The following is a 17,919-nucleotide window of genomic DNA, read 5'->3' on the forward strand; positions in this document are numbered from 1 at the left end:
CCTCCCATGGTACTCACGGGCTGCCCCCCCCTCCCGCCCTCAGAGGCTGCCCCCCCCCCCTCCCCGATACTCACGGGCTGCCCCCCCCACCAGCGGTGCTTGAGCTTCTCCTTGCCCCGGTAGGTGAAGGTGGCGTTGAACTCGCTGTCGTAGATGACGTTGTCGATGATGCCGTGGGACTCTGGGTAGAGGCCCTGAGCGGTGACCCGGGCAGGGAGAGGGGGAGAGAGACAGTGAGGGAGGGAGACAGTGAGGGAGGGAATGAGGGAGAGAGGGAAGGAGGGAGCGAGAGGGGGTGGAGAGAGAGGGGGGCAGAGAGGGAGAGGGGGTACATAAAGCAAATATTAAAAAAACAAAACAAAACGAAATGATGAACGAAGCAAAGTGCCGACTACACCGAGCATCTTTTTGTTTCCTCTGATCGCAAAAAAAGAGAGGGAGGGGCCGCGGGGCACCGCGTGACGACGCTGAGCCGGCTAGGCCCTCGCGCTCCTGTGGCGAGCGTCGCATGCGCTTGGTGGACTCACCGTGACCATGCTGTAGTGATTGGGGAACGTCTTGGTCGGGTACATGGGCCTCAGGTGGCGCGCGCTGGTCCCGCACGTGCCTGGGGAGACGCAACGGAGTGCACACGCACACACGCGCATACAACAACAACCGCCATTCGCCACTACGTGGCGGTGACATCACCACGACGCTTGTGCCAGGCCATGTGCATCTTGAGGCCACGTGAAGTGTCGAACGCCCGCTGGCAGGAGGTCACGGGGCAGACCCAGGTGCCACGGGTCGACTGACCGAGATGACTGGCTGATGCACCACCTGTGCCCCCTACTGTGCTAACTTACTGTGCTTTAGCCACCCGGCGCTCCACTCGTGGTTGTGATAGTCGCTCCTGCACCCTCCGTTGTTGTTGGAAGGCGACTGCCTCCAACTGCCCAGTAGCGTCCTTCACGAGCCTCTTCCACAGAGGCCGATCTTGACAACGCTGGTACCAGTCATCGGTAAGTCCACTCAGCTCCACGTATTCCACATCACTCCATCTCTTTTATAGCCCGTGCCGCACCTGTTTAGCCCCCTCGATCCGGCTGAACAAAAGCTGTTTTGGCATACGGTGGCCGGGCATGCGGGCTACATGACCTAGCCAACGCAGCCTTGCCTGCCGGAGGAGGTCACCGATGGGACTTTGCCCAGATCTTTCAAGGATTTGTGAGCTCCTCACACAATCCAGCCTGGTTAAACCCAGGATGGATCATAGGCAGGCCAGCCTAAATGTTTCCAACCGTCGAAGATGCTCCATTAGGGGGGTCCACGTTTCGCAAGCGTAGAGAAGGGAGGAAATGACTGTGGCCGAGAAGACCTGAAGCTTCGTGCGGAGCGACAGACCAGGTAGCTTCCACACAGCGATACGCAGCCGATGAAAAGATATTGCCGCTCGACTGATTTGGAGTGAGACCTCTACTGTTCAACTGGAGCCAGTCATAAGTACACTGCCCAGGTATGGGAAACTCTCCACTCTCTCCAATACTGCCCCATCACCGATTGGGAGTTTTGGGGGTGGTGTGTCCGATGGTACAAAACACCCAGGCAGGTGCTTAGTTTTGGTGGACCTAATGGTAAGGCCCCACCTCTTAGTGGCATGCTCCAGTCTCAGCAGCAGTGTCTCCAACTCCTCCTCTGAATGAGCAGCTATTACAAAATAATCGACCAATAGGGAGCCATCCCTTGATCGCACCCAGGCATCGATCAGCCTCCCATTATATCTGTACCAAATGGAAATTCCCCCAGTACAGCTATTGAAGGCTTCACGAACTACATGGTCAAAATAGATGTTAAATAATGTGGGAGCCAGACGACATTCCTGTCGCACCCCAAGGTGTACAGAGAATGGCTCTGACTCCCGGCCACGTAGTTTTACCCGGGCCCGCTCACCATCATGAAGGTCCTTAATGATCGTGAGCAGAGGGTCAGGGACTCCGAAAGCACAAAGAACAACCCAGAGCCCAGGCCTACTGATGGTATCATAGGCCTTGACCAGGTCAATAAAGCAGAGATGTAGGTCTTGTTGGAATTCCCTATACCTTTGCTGTAGCAGACGGACAGAAAATATGGCATCTGTGCAGGACCACCCTCTCCTAAAACCGCATTGGGGCTCCGCAAGCCTCTCCTCAGCATGCCTAGCAAGGCGATGTTGAATAATCCTTGCCAGGACCTTTCCCGGCACACTGAGGAGTTAGGGTTACAGTCTGTGCGGTTCCCCTTATTAAAAAGGGGGACCATCAGGGCATCCTTCCAATCCTGAGGAACCCGTCCAGTGGTCCAGACTGTTGTTATGATGTCATGTAGGGCAGTCTGTGCACAAACGCCACCCTCCCTCAGCATTTCGCTTCGGAGATCATCTCTGCTCGGTGCCTTTCCTGGTCTCAGACTCCGGATCGCCTTCAGTACTTCCTCAATAGATGGCACCTCAGCCAGCCACTCACAGGGGGTGACTTCTTCCAATATTTGAGGCACCGCAGCCTCAGCAGGGTCATCCCCACTTTGTGCCACGATGTTTTCCTGGCTGAGGGATTTCCCCTCCCCCAGGACCTCACAGAAATGCTCAGCAAATCTGCAAACCTGTTCCTGGAGGTCGACGATTGGATCACCGTTTTTTTCCCATAATGATGATAATATGTGTGGTGCTGCAGGTTACTTTTTTGATGGAGTTAAATAGTGATTTGTGATCGCGGGGCACTGAGGCAGACTCCATCTCCTCAGCAATCAGCAACCACCACCCATCCTTGCAGTGCCTTATGGCTCTCCGAACCTCCGAGCGATGGCGCATACACACACACACGCACACACACGCACATGAACATGCGCACACACATGAACACACGCACGGCAGCCCCGAGTCGCTTACCGACTGCTGGATGCCGGACTTCTGCAGTGCCATGGCCGATCTTGGTTGCCGGTTTTACCCGGAACCGCGCGGTCGACAGCCACGACACCGAAGATCAACTCCGGTGATCTCACAGAGCAGGGAGAGCCTGCGTGGGGCGCCACGGTGGCTAGGAGATCTCAACTACCTCGGCTGGTACGCAGGAGGTCGAGGGTTCGATCCCGACACTAACAATGCTGCTGTACATTTGGAGTCTGCGTCTCTCTCTCATCATCATGGTGGCTATGGGATGTTAACTGCCTCGCCTGGTATGTAGGAGGGCACATTCACACAGAACTTGGAGCTGCAGCCTTCGTTGGTTACTCTGCTCAGTCACCAGGAAAACGCTCGCTGAGTTTCTCTCGGTCTCACTTTCAGGAGGATCCTGCCAGGTTGTTGCTGTGCGTGCGTGTGTGTGCGCGTGCGACCTCAAGTGAGTGACAATTTTTGGTGTTATTACGCGGTGTTGTTGTTAAGCGGTGTTGTTGCTACGCGGTGTTGTTGTTACGTGGTGTTGTTGCTACGCACGCGGTGTTGTTGTTACACACGCGGTATTAAGCAGGGCGGCCGCTGGATCCGAACCGCTGGGGTCTGAACTTCGAAGCGACGTTCACCGCTTCCGTTATTATTCCACGTCGTGTTGAGCCAACACCCATTGTTGTAGTGTACTTCTACGCCTGCCGGGTCCGTGCTCCCCCACCCCCGCCTTCACCTCACACATGGTAAAGCACGGCTACTGTACCCCCCCCCACCACCCACGTGCGTTGAACTTCTGTCGCACGGCCGCACGGAGCCGACCGTGCCAACCGGAGGGCCCCGCAAGACATGGGGAGACCCCCACCCCCGCACCCTCCCTCATCCAGCAGTGGAGAGACAACGGGGCCTGGCGCGCATGGGTGCGAGTGGAAATCGGCGGGGAGGGGGGGGGGGGATTACTCACGGAGTTTCTGCACCACGGGGATGATGGTCTTGTCGAAGTTGAGGTAGTCGGCTTTGTAGCCGTCCAGCGACACCAGGATGAGCGGAGGCTTCGAGAAGCTGCCAAACGCACATGGGGAGGGGGGGGAGTTGTTACCGAGGCCGCTGTCGCCCCTCGCGTTTTCATCTTTGTCGTCGTCTTTGTTGTTGCTTGGTGGGGTGGGAGTGTTTAGCGGAGACACCCCGGCCCACCGTCTCCCCGTCAACGCTGGCTCCCAATCCAATCCCGGATCGGTTTCAACATCACACACACCATGCCCGCCTCTCCCCTCTCATCTCACTCCACTCCCCTCCATGCACTCCCCTGCCTCTCCCCTCTCATCTCACTCCACTCCCCTCCACGCACTCCCCTGGATCTCCCCTCTCATCTCACTCCACTCCCCTCTCATCTCACTCCACTCCCCTCCACGCTCTCTCCTGCCTCTCCCCTCTCATCTCACTCCACTCCCCTCCATGCACTCCCCTGCCTCTCCCCTCTCATCTCACTCCACTCCCCTCCACGCACTCCCCTGCCTCTCCCCTCTCATCTCACTCCACTCCCCTCCATGCACTCTCCTGCCTCTCCCCTCTCATCTCACTCCACTCCCCTCCACGCACTCCCCTGCCTCTCCCCTCTCATCTCACTCCACTCCCCTCCACACAATCCCCTGCCTCTCCCCTCTCATCTCACTCCACTCCCCTCTACGCACTCCCCTGCCTCTCCCCTCTCACTTCACTCCACTCCCCTCCATGCACTCTCCTCTCCAGTGACCAAGGGTTTCTGTGGAATCCCCCAGTCACCCGATCACTCAGTGGCGGGACGTCACTCTTCTCTTCTGCTGCCCCCACAGTCTGGAACTCCCTTTTCCCAGTCATCCGTGCTGTCGACTTCCTGCCCCTATTCTCCTGTGTCCAACTGCCTCCCTCTCTCTCTCTCCCGCAGACTCACACAGAGACCCACAGACTCACACAGAGACCCACAGACTCACACAGAGACCCACAGACTAACACAGAGACCCACAGACTCACACAGAGACCCACAGACTCACACAGAGACCCACAGACTCACACAGAGACCCACAGACTCACACAGAGACCCACAGACTCACCCAGAGACCCACAGACTAACACAGAGACCCACAGACTCACACAGAGACCCACAGACTAACACAGAGACCCACAGACTCACACAGAGACCCATAAACTCACACAGAGACCCACAGACTCACACAGAGACCCGTAGACTCACACAGAGACCCACAGACTCACACAGAGACCCGAAGACTCATACAGAGACCCACAGGCTCACACAGAGACCCACAGACTAACACAGAGACCCCACAGACTCACACAGAGACCCACAGACTCACACAGAGACCCACAGACTAACACAGAGACTCACAGACTCACACAGAGACCCACAGACTCACATAGAGACCCACAGACTCACACAGAGACCCACAGACTCACACAGAGACCCACAGACTCACACAGAGACCCACACACTCAACACAGAGACCCACAGACTCACACAGAGATCCCACAGACTCACACAGAGATCCACAGACTAACACAGAGACCCACACACTCACACAGAGACCCACAGACTCACACAGAGACCCACAGACTCACACAGAGACCCACAGACTCACACAGAGACCCACACACTCACACAGAGACCCACAGACTCAAACAGAGACCCACACACTCACACAGAGACACACAGACTCACACAGAGACCCACAGACTCACACAGAGACCCACAAACTCACACAGAGACCCACAGACTCACACAGAGACCCACAGACTCACATAGAGACCCACAGACTAACACAGAGACCCACAGACTCACACAGAGACCCACAGACTCACACAGAGACCCACAGACTAACACAGAGACCCACACACTCACACAGAGACCCACAGACTCACACAGAGACCCACACACTCATACAGAGACCCACAGACTCACACAGAGACCCACAGACTCACACAGAGACCCACAGACTCACACAGAGACCCACAGACTCACACAGAGACCCACAGACTCAGACAGAGACCCACAGACTCACACAGAGACCCACAGACTCACACAGAGACCCACAGACTCACACAGAGACCCACAGACTCACAAAGAGACCCACAGACTCACACAGAGACCCACAGACTCACACAGAGACCCACACACTCACACAGAGACCCACAGACTCACACAGAGACCCACAGACTCACACAGAGACCCACAGACTCACACAGAGACCCACAAACTCACACAAAGACCCACAGACTCACATAGAGACCCACAGACTCACACAGAGACCCACAGACTCACACAGAGACCCACAGACTCACACAGAGACCCACAGACTCACACAGAGACCCATAGACTCACACAGACTCATAGACTCACACAGAGACCCATAGACTCACACAGAGACCCGTAGACTCACACAGAGACCCATAGACTCACACAGAGACCCACAGACTCACACAGAGACCCACAGACTCACACAGAGACCCACAGACTCACACAGGACACCACAGACTCACACAGAGACCCACACACTCACACGAGACCCACAGACTCACACAGAGACCCACAGACTCACACAGAGACCCACAGACTCACACAGAGACCCACAGACTCACACAGAGACCCACAACACTCACACAGAGACCCACAGACTCACGCAGAGGCCCACAGACTCACACAGAGACCCCACAGACTCACACAGAGACCCACACACTCACACAGAGACCCACAGACTCACACAGAGACCCACAGGACTCACACAGAGACCACAGACTAACACAGAGACCCACAGACTCACACAGAGACCCACAGACTACACAGAGACCCACACACTCACACAGAGACCCACAGACTCACACAGAGACCCACAGACTCACACAGAGACCCACAGACTCACACAGAGACCCACAGACTCACACAGAGACCCACAGACTCACACAGAGACCCACAGACTCACACAGATACCCACAGACTCACACAGAGACCCACAGACTCACACAGAGACCCACAGACTCACACAGAGACCCACAGACTCGCAGAGACCCCACAGACTCACACAGAGACCCACAGACTCACACAGAGACCCACAGACTCACACAGAGACCCACAGACTCTCACAGAGACCCACAGACTCACACAGAGACCCACAGACTCTCACAGAGACCCACAGACTCACACAGAGACCCACAGACTCTCACAGAGACCCACAGACTAACACAGAGACCCACAGACTCACACAGAGACCCACAGACTCACACAGAGACCCACAGACTCTCACAGAGACCCACAGACTCACACAGAGACCTATGACTGTCTAGAGATAAACTCGCTCACTGCTCCTGTGCAGCGTCTGGAGAGGCGGACGCGTTGGGGCTGCCTCTGTGAGGACCCACGTGCACCGTGCTGTATTCACGGCATGCACCCTGGTGGACACTCACCCAGGCAGACACTCACCCTGGTGGACACTCACCCTGGTGGACACTCGGGCTCCGCGGTGTCGTCACACTGGTCGTCCACCCAGTGCTTCTCTCCTGTTCCAAACGACAGCAGCTCCAGCCGGTGACGACACCGCTCCTCTCTCTCACCGTCCCTTCTAGTCCAACCCCTCTACTCCACCCCCTATAGTCAACCCCCTCTAGTCTACCCCTCTAGTGCACCCCCTCTACTCCACCCCTCTACTCCACCCCCTCTACTCCACCCCTCCACTCCACCCCCCTCTAGTCCACCCCCTCTACTCCACCCCTCTACTCCACCCCCTCTACTCCACCCCCTCTACTCCACCCCTTCTACTCCACCCCTGTAGTCCACCCCTCTATCGTTAGCGTGCTGCGCTGTGCTACAGAGCCCGGTGACCCGAGTTCAATTCCCGCTCACGGCCACCACCAGTGACGATAGTCTGAGTGCCTGGTGCAGTGTAAACATCGCCGGGCGAGTGATTTGCAGGTCATGTTTCAGCATGACCCGTGGCCGGGCGTGTGTAAACATCGCCGCTTAAGGAGACAAAGGCGGCCGGGCATGGATGCTGGCCACCCACCCACCCCCCTCGTGTACCGTCACAGGTGCTGCTACTCGCCGCTAACAGCGCTTGCCTCAACAGTCTGTCACAGGCTACACGGGCAGGGATCTTTGTGACCCTAACTGAGTCCCGTGGAGGTGATCGTTCTGCATCGGGATGTCACTAGTCCAACAGCAGTCCGACCTGCGCGTGGTTTTGTTCGTGGGAGGAAACCCGGAGAAGCCGGAGCAAACCCATGTAGACCGGCGGGGGGAGGAGAGGGAACACAACGTCCTCCGCACAGAGTCGGGAGTCGAACTCAGGCACCACCCTTGCTGCGAGTGTCACCACCACCACCGGCGGTGACGTGACACGCACGGCGAGCGTGTGGCGGCGGCGCTGAGCGGATGTGCCTAGCGTAACGGTGTCATGGGGAACCACCGAGCGATGTCGCCGAGCGATGTCGCCGAGCGTGACGGCGTCGCGGGGAACCGCCGAGCGGATGTGCCGAGAGCTCGCTCGTCCGTCGTTCGTCGTCATCATCAGGCGTGGCGCGCGGTGTGGGGGGGGGGGGGGTCGAAGGGACGCACCTTTGCAGACGACGTTGTAGTTGGTGCAGCAGTCTCTGTGCTCGAGGCAGTCGTCCGCGCAGTTGCAGTACGTCTGGTTGGTGCGCTTCTCCCCACAGCGCGACTTGACGCAGTTCCACGCGTAGCCTGCACGAGCGAGCGGGGGAGAAGGGGAATGAGCGAGGGAGCGAGTGAGCAGGGGGGCAAGTGAAGGAACGAGTGAGGGAGCAGAGGAGCGGGAGAGTGAGTGAAGGAATGAGCGAGGGAGGGAGCGAGTGAGTGAGCGAGCGAGCGCTGGAGTGTGCGATGGAACGATGGTGAGCGAGCGAGGGAGCGAGTGCGGGAGAGTGAGTGAGTGAGCTGTGGAGCGAGCAGGGGAGTGAGTGAAAGGACGAGTGACGGAGAGAGCGAGTGATGGAGCCCTACCAAGCACACAGCAAGGGGAGGCTCACACGCTCGTCGATTGGAAGTGATTCACAGAGTTTCTCAGAATGTTCTCCTGGTTGCAGATATGCTGCAGTAAGTGGCACGTGACGAGTAGTAGCCAAAGGTGTGCTGTATGCGGTGTGCCGGGTGCAGCATTATTCACTGGTCGCTGGTGTAGATTCGAGAACTTCTTTCGCGCCGTACATAGCCAACCGCGCTCATCAGAGGTGCGAGTGACCGTGATGCACAAGCGGATTTAGGGCAAAATCGGTACGGCTGGGAACCCAATGCAGCAGCAGCAGGTCGTCGTCGTCATGAGATGGGATGAGAGAAGGCGTGTGAGGTGCGTGCGGTGTGTGTGGGGCGCGGTGTGTACGCGGTGTGTGTGCAGCATGGTGTGTGTGTGTGGCACGGTGCGGTGTGTGTGCGGCACGGTGTATGTGTGTGTGTGTGGTGTGGTGTGAGTGCGGCACAGTGTGTGTGGTGTGGTGTGTGTACGGCACGGTATTTGTGGTGTGTGTGCGGCACGGTGTGTGAGTGCAGCACGGTGTGTGTGTGGTGTGTACGATGTGAGTGTGGTGTGTGTGTGGTGTGTGTGCGGCACGGTGTGTGTGGTGTGTGTGCGGCATGGTGTGTCTGCGGTGTGTGTGTGTGGTGTGTGTGTGTGGTGTGTGTGTGTATGTGTGTGGTGTGTGCGGCATGGTGTGTCTGCGGTGTGTGTGTGTGGTGTGTGTGTGTGGTGTGTGTGTGTATGTGTGTGGTGTGTGCGGCACGGTGTGTGCATGCGGTGCGGCAGAGCACCTGGCTGGATGCACAGCTCGTTGAAGTCGGCGCAGCACGTGTTGTAGGCGATGCAGAGCGCGTCGCAGCTGCACGCGTCCTCGGCGCTGGGGGTCACCTCGAAGCAGCGCTCCCTGCACGACGAGGTCGACCCTGGGCCCACACGTGGCCCACACGCGGCGCCGTCAGTACGCGGTGGCCACCACCACCGCCACCACCGCCGCCACCACCACCGCCACCACCACCGCCACTGCCACCACCGCCACCACCACCGCCGCCACCACCACCACCGCCACCGCCACTACCGCCGCCACCACCACCGCCACCACCACCACCACCGCCACTGCCACCACCGCCACCACCACCATCATCACCGCCACTGCCACCACCGCCACCACCACCGCCGCCACCACCGCCACCGCTCTACTCCCGCTGCTTGCAGGTTTTTTAATCGTCAAGTGCAGCCCTGCGCCCACTCAACGCAGGGGGTTCGCGTTCCCACCCCTGGTGGCCGGCCCCCTTGGTTAATACTGCGGCTGCCTTTGTCTTCCCAGTGGCAATGTTTGCTACCCACCGCACCAGCTACTCGTTTGAGGCTCAGTCGACCTAGCGGAGGCCCAGGACCGGTTCAAAGAATCGTCACCGGGCGTCTAAAGATCCCGGCGAATGTCGTTTGCAGGGGTCGGCGACCGTGAGCCACTGGCGTCCATGGTCCCAGAATTTGCCCGAATCGAAGAATTCCACCGACAACGACTCGGGTGGGATGAAAGACAAAGATCCCCCGTGTAGCCTCTAAGAGACTGTTGGGGCAAGTGCGGTTAGCGAGCACCTACGAAGGCCGGCACGGCACACGAGCGGGTGGGTGGCACGCACCACGCCCGGCCACCTTTGTCTCCCCAGTGGCGATGTTTACTACGACACATCGGTGTTGGTGGCCGTGAGCGAGAATCGTAACTCGGGTCGGGTGCCGCGCAGTGGCAGCTTCCGCTGGGGGGGCCCCCTCGCATGCAGTAGATTCACAAAGATCTGTCGACTGCCATCACTGTTAAATGCAAGTGCCATGCTCGTGTTGAGGATGGTTAACGTGGGAGGTACAAGGGTGGTAACTGCGGTTACTATGGGAGGGGTAAGGGTGGTTACCGTGGTTATTATGGCAAGGGTAAAGATGGTTACCATGGTTACTGTGGAAGAGGAAAGGGTGGTTATCGCGGGTAACTATGGGAGGGGTAAGGATGGTAACCGTGGTTACTGTGGGAGAGGGAAGGGTGGTTATCGCGGTTACTATGGGAGGGGTAAGGGTGGTTACCGTGGTTATTATGGCAAGGGTAAAGATGGTTCCATGGTTACTGTGGAAGAGGAAAGGGTGGTTATCGCGGTAACTATGGAGGGGTAAGGATGGTAACCGTGGTTACTGTGGGAGAGGGAAGGGTGGTTATCGCGGTTACTATGGGAGGGGTAAGGGTGGTTACCGTGGTTACTATGGAAGGGGTAAGGGTGGTTACCGTGGTTACTATGGGAGGGGTAAGGGTGGTTATTGCGGTTGCCATGGTTACCCTGGGAGCGGTTGAGGATGCTGGGGAGGCTCATTCCGCTCGCGACGCCGGTCCATAGCGCAGCCATCTGCATACAGTGCACGTACAGTGCGAGTACAGTACACGTACAGTGAGTACAGTGCGGTGTGCGCGTACAGTACGTGCGTGTAAAGTACGCAACGGTTCTCACGGTGCGTACAGTACAAATGCAGTACACGAGCAAGTACTGTACACACATCACATACACACAGCACACATCACATACACACAGCACATATAACATACACACATCACATACACACATCACATACACACAGCACACATAACATACACACAGCACACATCACATACACACAGTCACACATCACATACACACAGCACACATAACATACACACAGCACACATAACATACACACAGCACACATCACATACACACAGCACATACACACAGCACACATCACATACACACAGCACACATAACATACACACAGCCACACATCACATACACACATCACATACACACAGCACACATAACATACACACAGCACACAGCACATATACACAACAACCGCCATTCGCCACTAAGTGTCGGTGACGTCACCACGACGCTTGTGCCAGGCTAGGTGCAACGTTGAGGCCACGTGAAGTGTCGAACGCCCGCTGGCAGGAGGTCACGGGGGAAAACCCAGCAGGTGCCACGGGTCGACTGACTGAGATGACCCAGATGACCCAGATGACTGGCTGATGCACCAACCTGTGCCCCCTACTGTGCCAACTTGCTGTGCTTTAGCCACCCGGCACTCCGCTCGTTGTTGTGAGCGTCGCTCCTCCGCCCTCCGTTGTTGTTTGAGGGCGACTGCCTCCAACTGCCCAGTAGCGTCCTTCACGAGCCTCCTCCACTGAGGCCGATCTTGACATCGCTGGTACCAGTCATCGGCAAGTCCACTCAGCTCCACGTCCTCCTGTACCACATCACTCCATCTCTTCTCTAGCCCGTGCCGGCGCTCGTTTAGCCCCATCACGATCCGCCGAACAAAAGCTGTTAGGCATGCGGTGGCTGGGCATGCGGGCTACATGACCCAGCCAATGCATCCTTGCCTGCCGGAGGAGCTCACCGATGGGACTTTGTCCAGACATACACATCACATACACAACACATCAACACAACACATACACACAGCAACATCACATACACACACACATGACACAGCAAAACCACAACACAGCATATTCACATATACAAAGACAAAGCTCCCCCCGTATAGCCTTAACAGACTGTAGGGGCAAGTGCCTTTTAGCGAGCACCTATGAAGGCTAGCACGGCACACCAGGGGGTGGGTTGCCACAACCACGCCCGGCCACCTTTGTCTCCCCAGTGGCATTGTTTTTTTACAACCGCATGGGTACTCATTTGAGGTTGAGTCGCCCTAGGGGAGGCCCAGGACCAATTCAGATCATCGTCACTGGTGTTGGCCGTGGGCGGGAATCGAATTCGGATGGTCGATGTCGTGGCCAAGCGCGATAACCACGACCGCTACCAACAGCGCACATCACACATAGCACGCATCACACCAAACACACAACACACACAACACACCAAACACACAACACACACAGCACCACAACACACACAGCACACACAGCACACAGTACACCAAACACACAACACACCAAACACAGCACACATAGCACACACATCACACACAACACACAGCACACACAGCACGCATCACGCCAAACACACAGCACACACAGTACACACATCACACCAAACACACATCACACACAACACACACATCACACACAGCACACACATCACACACAGCATACCAAACACACAGCACACACATCACACACAGCACACACATCATACACAGCACACACAGCACACACAGCACGCATCACACCAAACACACAGCACACACATCACACCAAACACACATCACACCAAACACACATCACACACAGCACACACAGCACACCAAACACACATCACACACAGCACACCAAACACACATCACACACAGCACACACATCACCAAAACACATCACACCAAACACATCACACAGCACACACATCACACCAAACACACATCACACACAGCACACACAGCACACCAAACACACATCACACACAGCACACACATCACACACAGCACACCAAACACATCACACCAAACACACATCACACAGCACACCATCACACACAGCACGCATCACACCAAACACACAGCACACACAACACACACAGCACACACATCACACAGTACAAACCACACAGCACACCACACACAGCACACACATCACACCAAACACACAGCACACACAGCACGTATCACACCGCACACACAGCACACACATCACACAGTACAAACCACACATCACACACACATCACATAGTACACAGCACACTTCACACCACACACATATTACATACACACATCAAACACAGCACACACACATCACATAGTACACACCACACAGTACACACCGCATACAGCACACATCACATACACACAGCAAACCACACAGCACATCGCACACCGCCTGGCGATCATTTGAGTCTGAGACTCGCGTGTGAGTGTGGATACTCCGTAAGTCCATGGTTCTCTGTGTAAGTCCATGGTTCTCTATGTAAGTTCATGGTTCTCTGTGTAAGTCCATGGTTCTCTGTGTAAGTCCATGGTTCTCTATGTAAGTTCATGGTTCTCTGTGTAAGTCCATGGTTCTCTGTGTAAGTCCATGGTTCTCTATGTAAGTTCATGGTTCTCTGTGTAAGTCCATGGTTCTCTGTGTAAGTCCATGGCTCTCTGTGTAAGTCCATGGTTCTCTGTGTAAGTTCATGGCTCTTTGTGTAAGTTCATGGTTCTCTGTGTAAGTCGATCAACTCTCTAGCACTCAGAATGTGGCCCCAATATCTCAAACATTGCGTTTGACGGTATGACAGGACCATGGTGTCACACGGGCGCCGCGGTGGCTAGGGGAATGTTAACTACCTCGCCTGGTATGCAGGAGATCGTGGGATCGATATCCCGACCCTGACGGCTGCTGCTGTATATTTTGACATTGCGTGTCACTTTCTCTCTGCCATCATTATCATCATCACGGTGGCTAGGAGATGTTAACTACCTCGCCTGGTATGCAGGAGGTCGTGGGATTGATATCCCAACCCTGACGGCTGGCTGTATATTTTGAGATTGCGTGTCATTCTTCTCATCATCATCACGGTCGCTAGGAGATGTTAACTACCTCGCCGGGTATGCAGGAGTTTGTGGGTTCGATAACCGGACGCTGACACCTGCTGCTGTATATTTGGAGTTTGCGTGTCTCTCTCTCTCTCTCCCGTGGTTGCGTGGATTTTTCTCCGGGTTATCCGGTTTTTCCCCTCCACATGTAGTATCGGCATGACGCGTTTTAGAGTATTTTGCTACTGTTATAAATGTCCACGTCATGATGATGATGATAAGCCCACTTCGTTGAGCTATCATTTGTGATAACCAGTGTCGCTTCTATAGTAGTTCAGCGGGGCCTTAGCTGATAAAATAAAAACGAGTTTTAGTTGAGGTTTGAGAGTTCGTGATGGAGCCATGCTTATCAATCCGCTTGTTGACCCAGGAAAGCCTCACTGAGTCTCGTGACTTTCTTCAGGAGGGTCCTGCCAGCCTCTGGCAGCAGTACGGAGCGATGTTGCTGCTACCGCTGCTGCTGCTGTGGCATCCCAATTGAGCGATGTGCAGGTGACGTTTCAACAATTGGGATTGTCGGTTGGTGAACACCACGCAGTTGCGTCCTGTGTGTGTCCCGATTTGGCTCGAACATCAAAGTCAGCAACTGCGAACGTAACTATTTGTTTGTTATTGTACCAGGTAAGGCCCCACTGAGCGATGTGGCACTTTTTGCAGAAGCGACCCTGGCCATCACAGATGGTAGCCCAACGAAGTGGGCTTATCGTCGTCACCATCGCGTGGAAAGTTATAGCAGCAGTCAAATACTCTAAACGCGTGTTTCTAAGTGTGAAGGGAAAATCCGGAGGTCCCGGTGAAAAATCCACGCGAACTCGAAATACACAGCAGCAGGCGTCAGGGTCGCGATATCGAACCCACGACCTCCTGCATACCGCGAGAGGTAGTTAACATCTGCTAGCCACCGTGGCGCCACGAGCTCTTGTGAGTCGTGTAGCCCGGGGTGGCTGCGGTCCCCGTTAACCGGTTACGACAGAACTCGTTAACCGGTTACTACGGACACCACGGCGTTATCCACGTCTGCCAACGCACGGAACACGACGGGAGCGGTGGCGCAGTGGTTAGCGCGTTGCGCCACAATGCACCCGGGGGCGAGGGGGGTTAAATTCTTGTCCGCGGCGGCTCGAGAGAGACATCAGTGGCGAGTGATTTCTGACCCGCAAACTGCGGCCTTTCCCTCCACCCCGTCCACCACGAAACATTCACCACCCCGCACTGACCGGCGTGGCGAAATATGGCCAAACGATCAGCCATGACGAGGGGACGACTCGCGGGGTGGAAGGCCGTCACTCGGCAGTGGAGTGACATGAGTATATGACTATACATGCGTTTTATAAAGCTACACACCACACGGATTCAATCAAGCCCTTTAGGCACGGCAGTGCAAGCACCCCCAAGGAATCGTCTGTGTTTCAGATCAGTCGGCACACAAAAGGCATCATAATGAACGTCTTTCGCTCACTAATCCTCCCGCGGATTAGAACATTTAAACACGCACACACACAACGACAACAAAGATCCCCCGTAAAGAATCAACAGATTGTTGGGACAAGTGCTGTTAGCGAGCACCTATGAAGGCAGGAACGGTACACGATGGGATGGGTGGCCAGCACCACGCCCGACCGCCTTTGTCTCCCCAGTGGAGATGTTTACGCACCAGGTACTCATTTGAGGCTGAGTCGAGTTAGGGGCGACCCAGGACCGGTTCAAATAATCGTCACCGGTGTGGCCGTGAGCAGGAATCGAACTCGGGTTGCGGGCTTCATAGCGCAGCGTAGCGCTAACCACTCCACCACCGCTCCCCGCACACACACATCAGACTTAAGTACACACGCACACGTGGCGCAATTACCTTTTGTAAATTGAATTCGCGGATTAGGTAAGGTCCGTCCGGATGATGCGGGCCCGGTCTCGTTACCCTTTGCCGAACGCAGCGAGACCCACGTCCAGTGCAGTCCAAACCCCTCGCTTTTACGACGCTTTAACGAGCTCATTATCGTCGCATGCCACCCACACGCAAGTCTACCCGGCGACCCGGGGAGGGAAACTCAATCATATTTCCCCTCTCGCCTCCGCGTGGCTGTGGCCGCTCGTGTCAGCTCGTGCCAACCCCACGCCCGCTGCCCCGCTCAGCGCTGTGGAGCGCGACCACGATGACGTGGAGCGATGGGAGCGAGGATCGCCGTAGTAGTCGTGGTTGGTGGTGGTGGTGCCGGCAGCGAGCGAGTGGATTGTACGTTGCATTTACCTGTAGGATCACGCTCAACATCCCATGACGGCAGCTCTCCTCTCTCTCCTCGTGCGCTCGTTCGAAGTCGCCTCTTCGCTGAGAGGGCGGGTGGGTGCCGGGGGGTGGGGTGATGACCCAGCAGCGAGCGGTGAGTCACAGTGGCCGGTTCAATATTTCACGTCGCCACGAAAAATGTCAGCGACCGTGGAGACGGACAGAGGTAGACGCGTGGCGCCGTGGCTCGTACCGGACTCAGCCACCCGCCCACACGACCACCCACACACACTCACTCAGCCACTCACCCACACGACCACCCACACACACACTCACTCAGCCACTCACCCACACGACTACCCACACACACACTCACTCAGCCACTCACCCACACGACCACCACACACACTCACTCAGCCACTCACCCACACGACTACCCACACACACTCACTCAGCCACTCACCCACACGACTACCCACACACACACTCACTCAGCCGCTCACCCACACGACTACCCACACACACACTCACTCAGCCACTCACCCACACGACTACCCACACACTCACTCACTCAGCCGCTCACCCACACACACACTCAGCCACTCACCAACACACACACTGACTCAGCCACCCGCCCACACACACACTCACTCAGCCACTCACTCAGCCACTCACCCACACACTCACTCAGCCACCCACACACACGACTACCCACACACTCACCACCCACCCACACGACTACCCACACACACTCACTCAGCCACCCGCCCACACACACACTCACTCAGCCACTCACCCACACGACTACCCACACACACACTCACTCAGCCACCCACACACACGACTACCCACACACTTACTCACTCAGCCACCACACGACTACCCACTCACTCAGCCATCCACCCACGCCACTATCCACACACTCACTCACTCAGCCACCCACACGCCCACTCGGTCACCCACGCCACTACCCACCCACACGCTCACTCGGTCACCCACACGCTCACTCGGTCACCCACACGCTCACTCGGTCACCCACACGCTCACTCGGTCACCCACAACGGCTACCCACTCTCTCTCTCACGAACCCAGCCACCCACTCCTCACTCACTCACCGCTCCTGTCACGCCACACACAGCGCTTCTTCTCACAACACTCGCTCCTGATGCACCCCCGCACCACCCTCCCTCCCTCCTTCTCCCACCACACAGCTGCTCGCACCCACGGCACACGCAGGCAGC

The 17,919-nt window shown here is 56.4% G+C and overlaps 1 protein-coding gene across 3 annotated transcripts in view; it reads right to left on the reverse strand.

Moving 5' to 3' along the window:
* ENPP2 (ectonucleotide pyrophosphatase/phosphodiesterase 2) overlaps positions 1–16,724 on the reverse strand; it is a 49,069-nt gene extending 32,345 nt beyond the window's left edge. The window contains exons 1-8 of one of the 3 annotated variants that reach the window (XM_061549187.1): positions 16,703–16,724; positions 11,234–11,300; positions 9,702–9,833; positions 8,496–8,621; positions 7,381–7,441; positions 3,861–3,958; positions 528–607; positions 75–194 (exon numbers count right to left, since the gene is read on the reverse strand). In XM_061549187.1, the coding sequence (XP_061405171.1) occupies positions 75–194; positions 528–607; positions 3,861–3,958; positions 7,381–7,441; positions 8,496–8,621; positions 9,702–9,833; positions 11,234–11,300; positions 16,703–16,723 (705 nt within the window). In that variant the 5' untranslated portion in view covers position 16,724. Of the gene's footprint in view, positions 1–74; positions 195–527; positions 608–3,860; positions 3,959–7,380; positions 7,442–8,495; positions 8,622–9,701; positions 9,834–11,233; positions 11,301–11,966; positions 11,989–16,306; positions 16,464–16,702 lie in introns of those variants that run through there. The other 2 variants (XM_061549188.1, XM_061549186.1) reach the window with 2 other exon arrangements.
* Positions 16,725–17,919: the final 1,195 nt, after the last annotated feature.

The sequence above is a fragment of the Lethenteron reissneri genome, chromosome 10, assembly GCF_015708825.2.
Source record: "Lethenteron reissneri isolate LAM-NWPU_2019-01 chromosome 10, ASM1570882v1, whole genome shotgun sequence".
Classification (NCBI taxonomy): Eukaryota; Metazoa; Chordata; class Hyperoartia; order Petromyzontiformes; family Petromyzontidae; genus Lethenteron; species Lethenteron reissneri.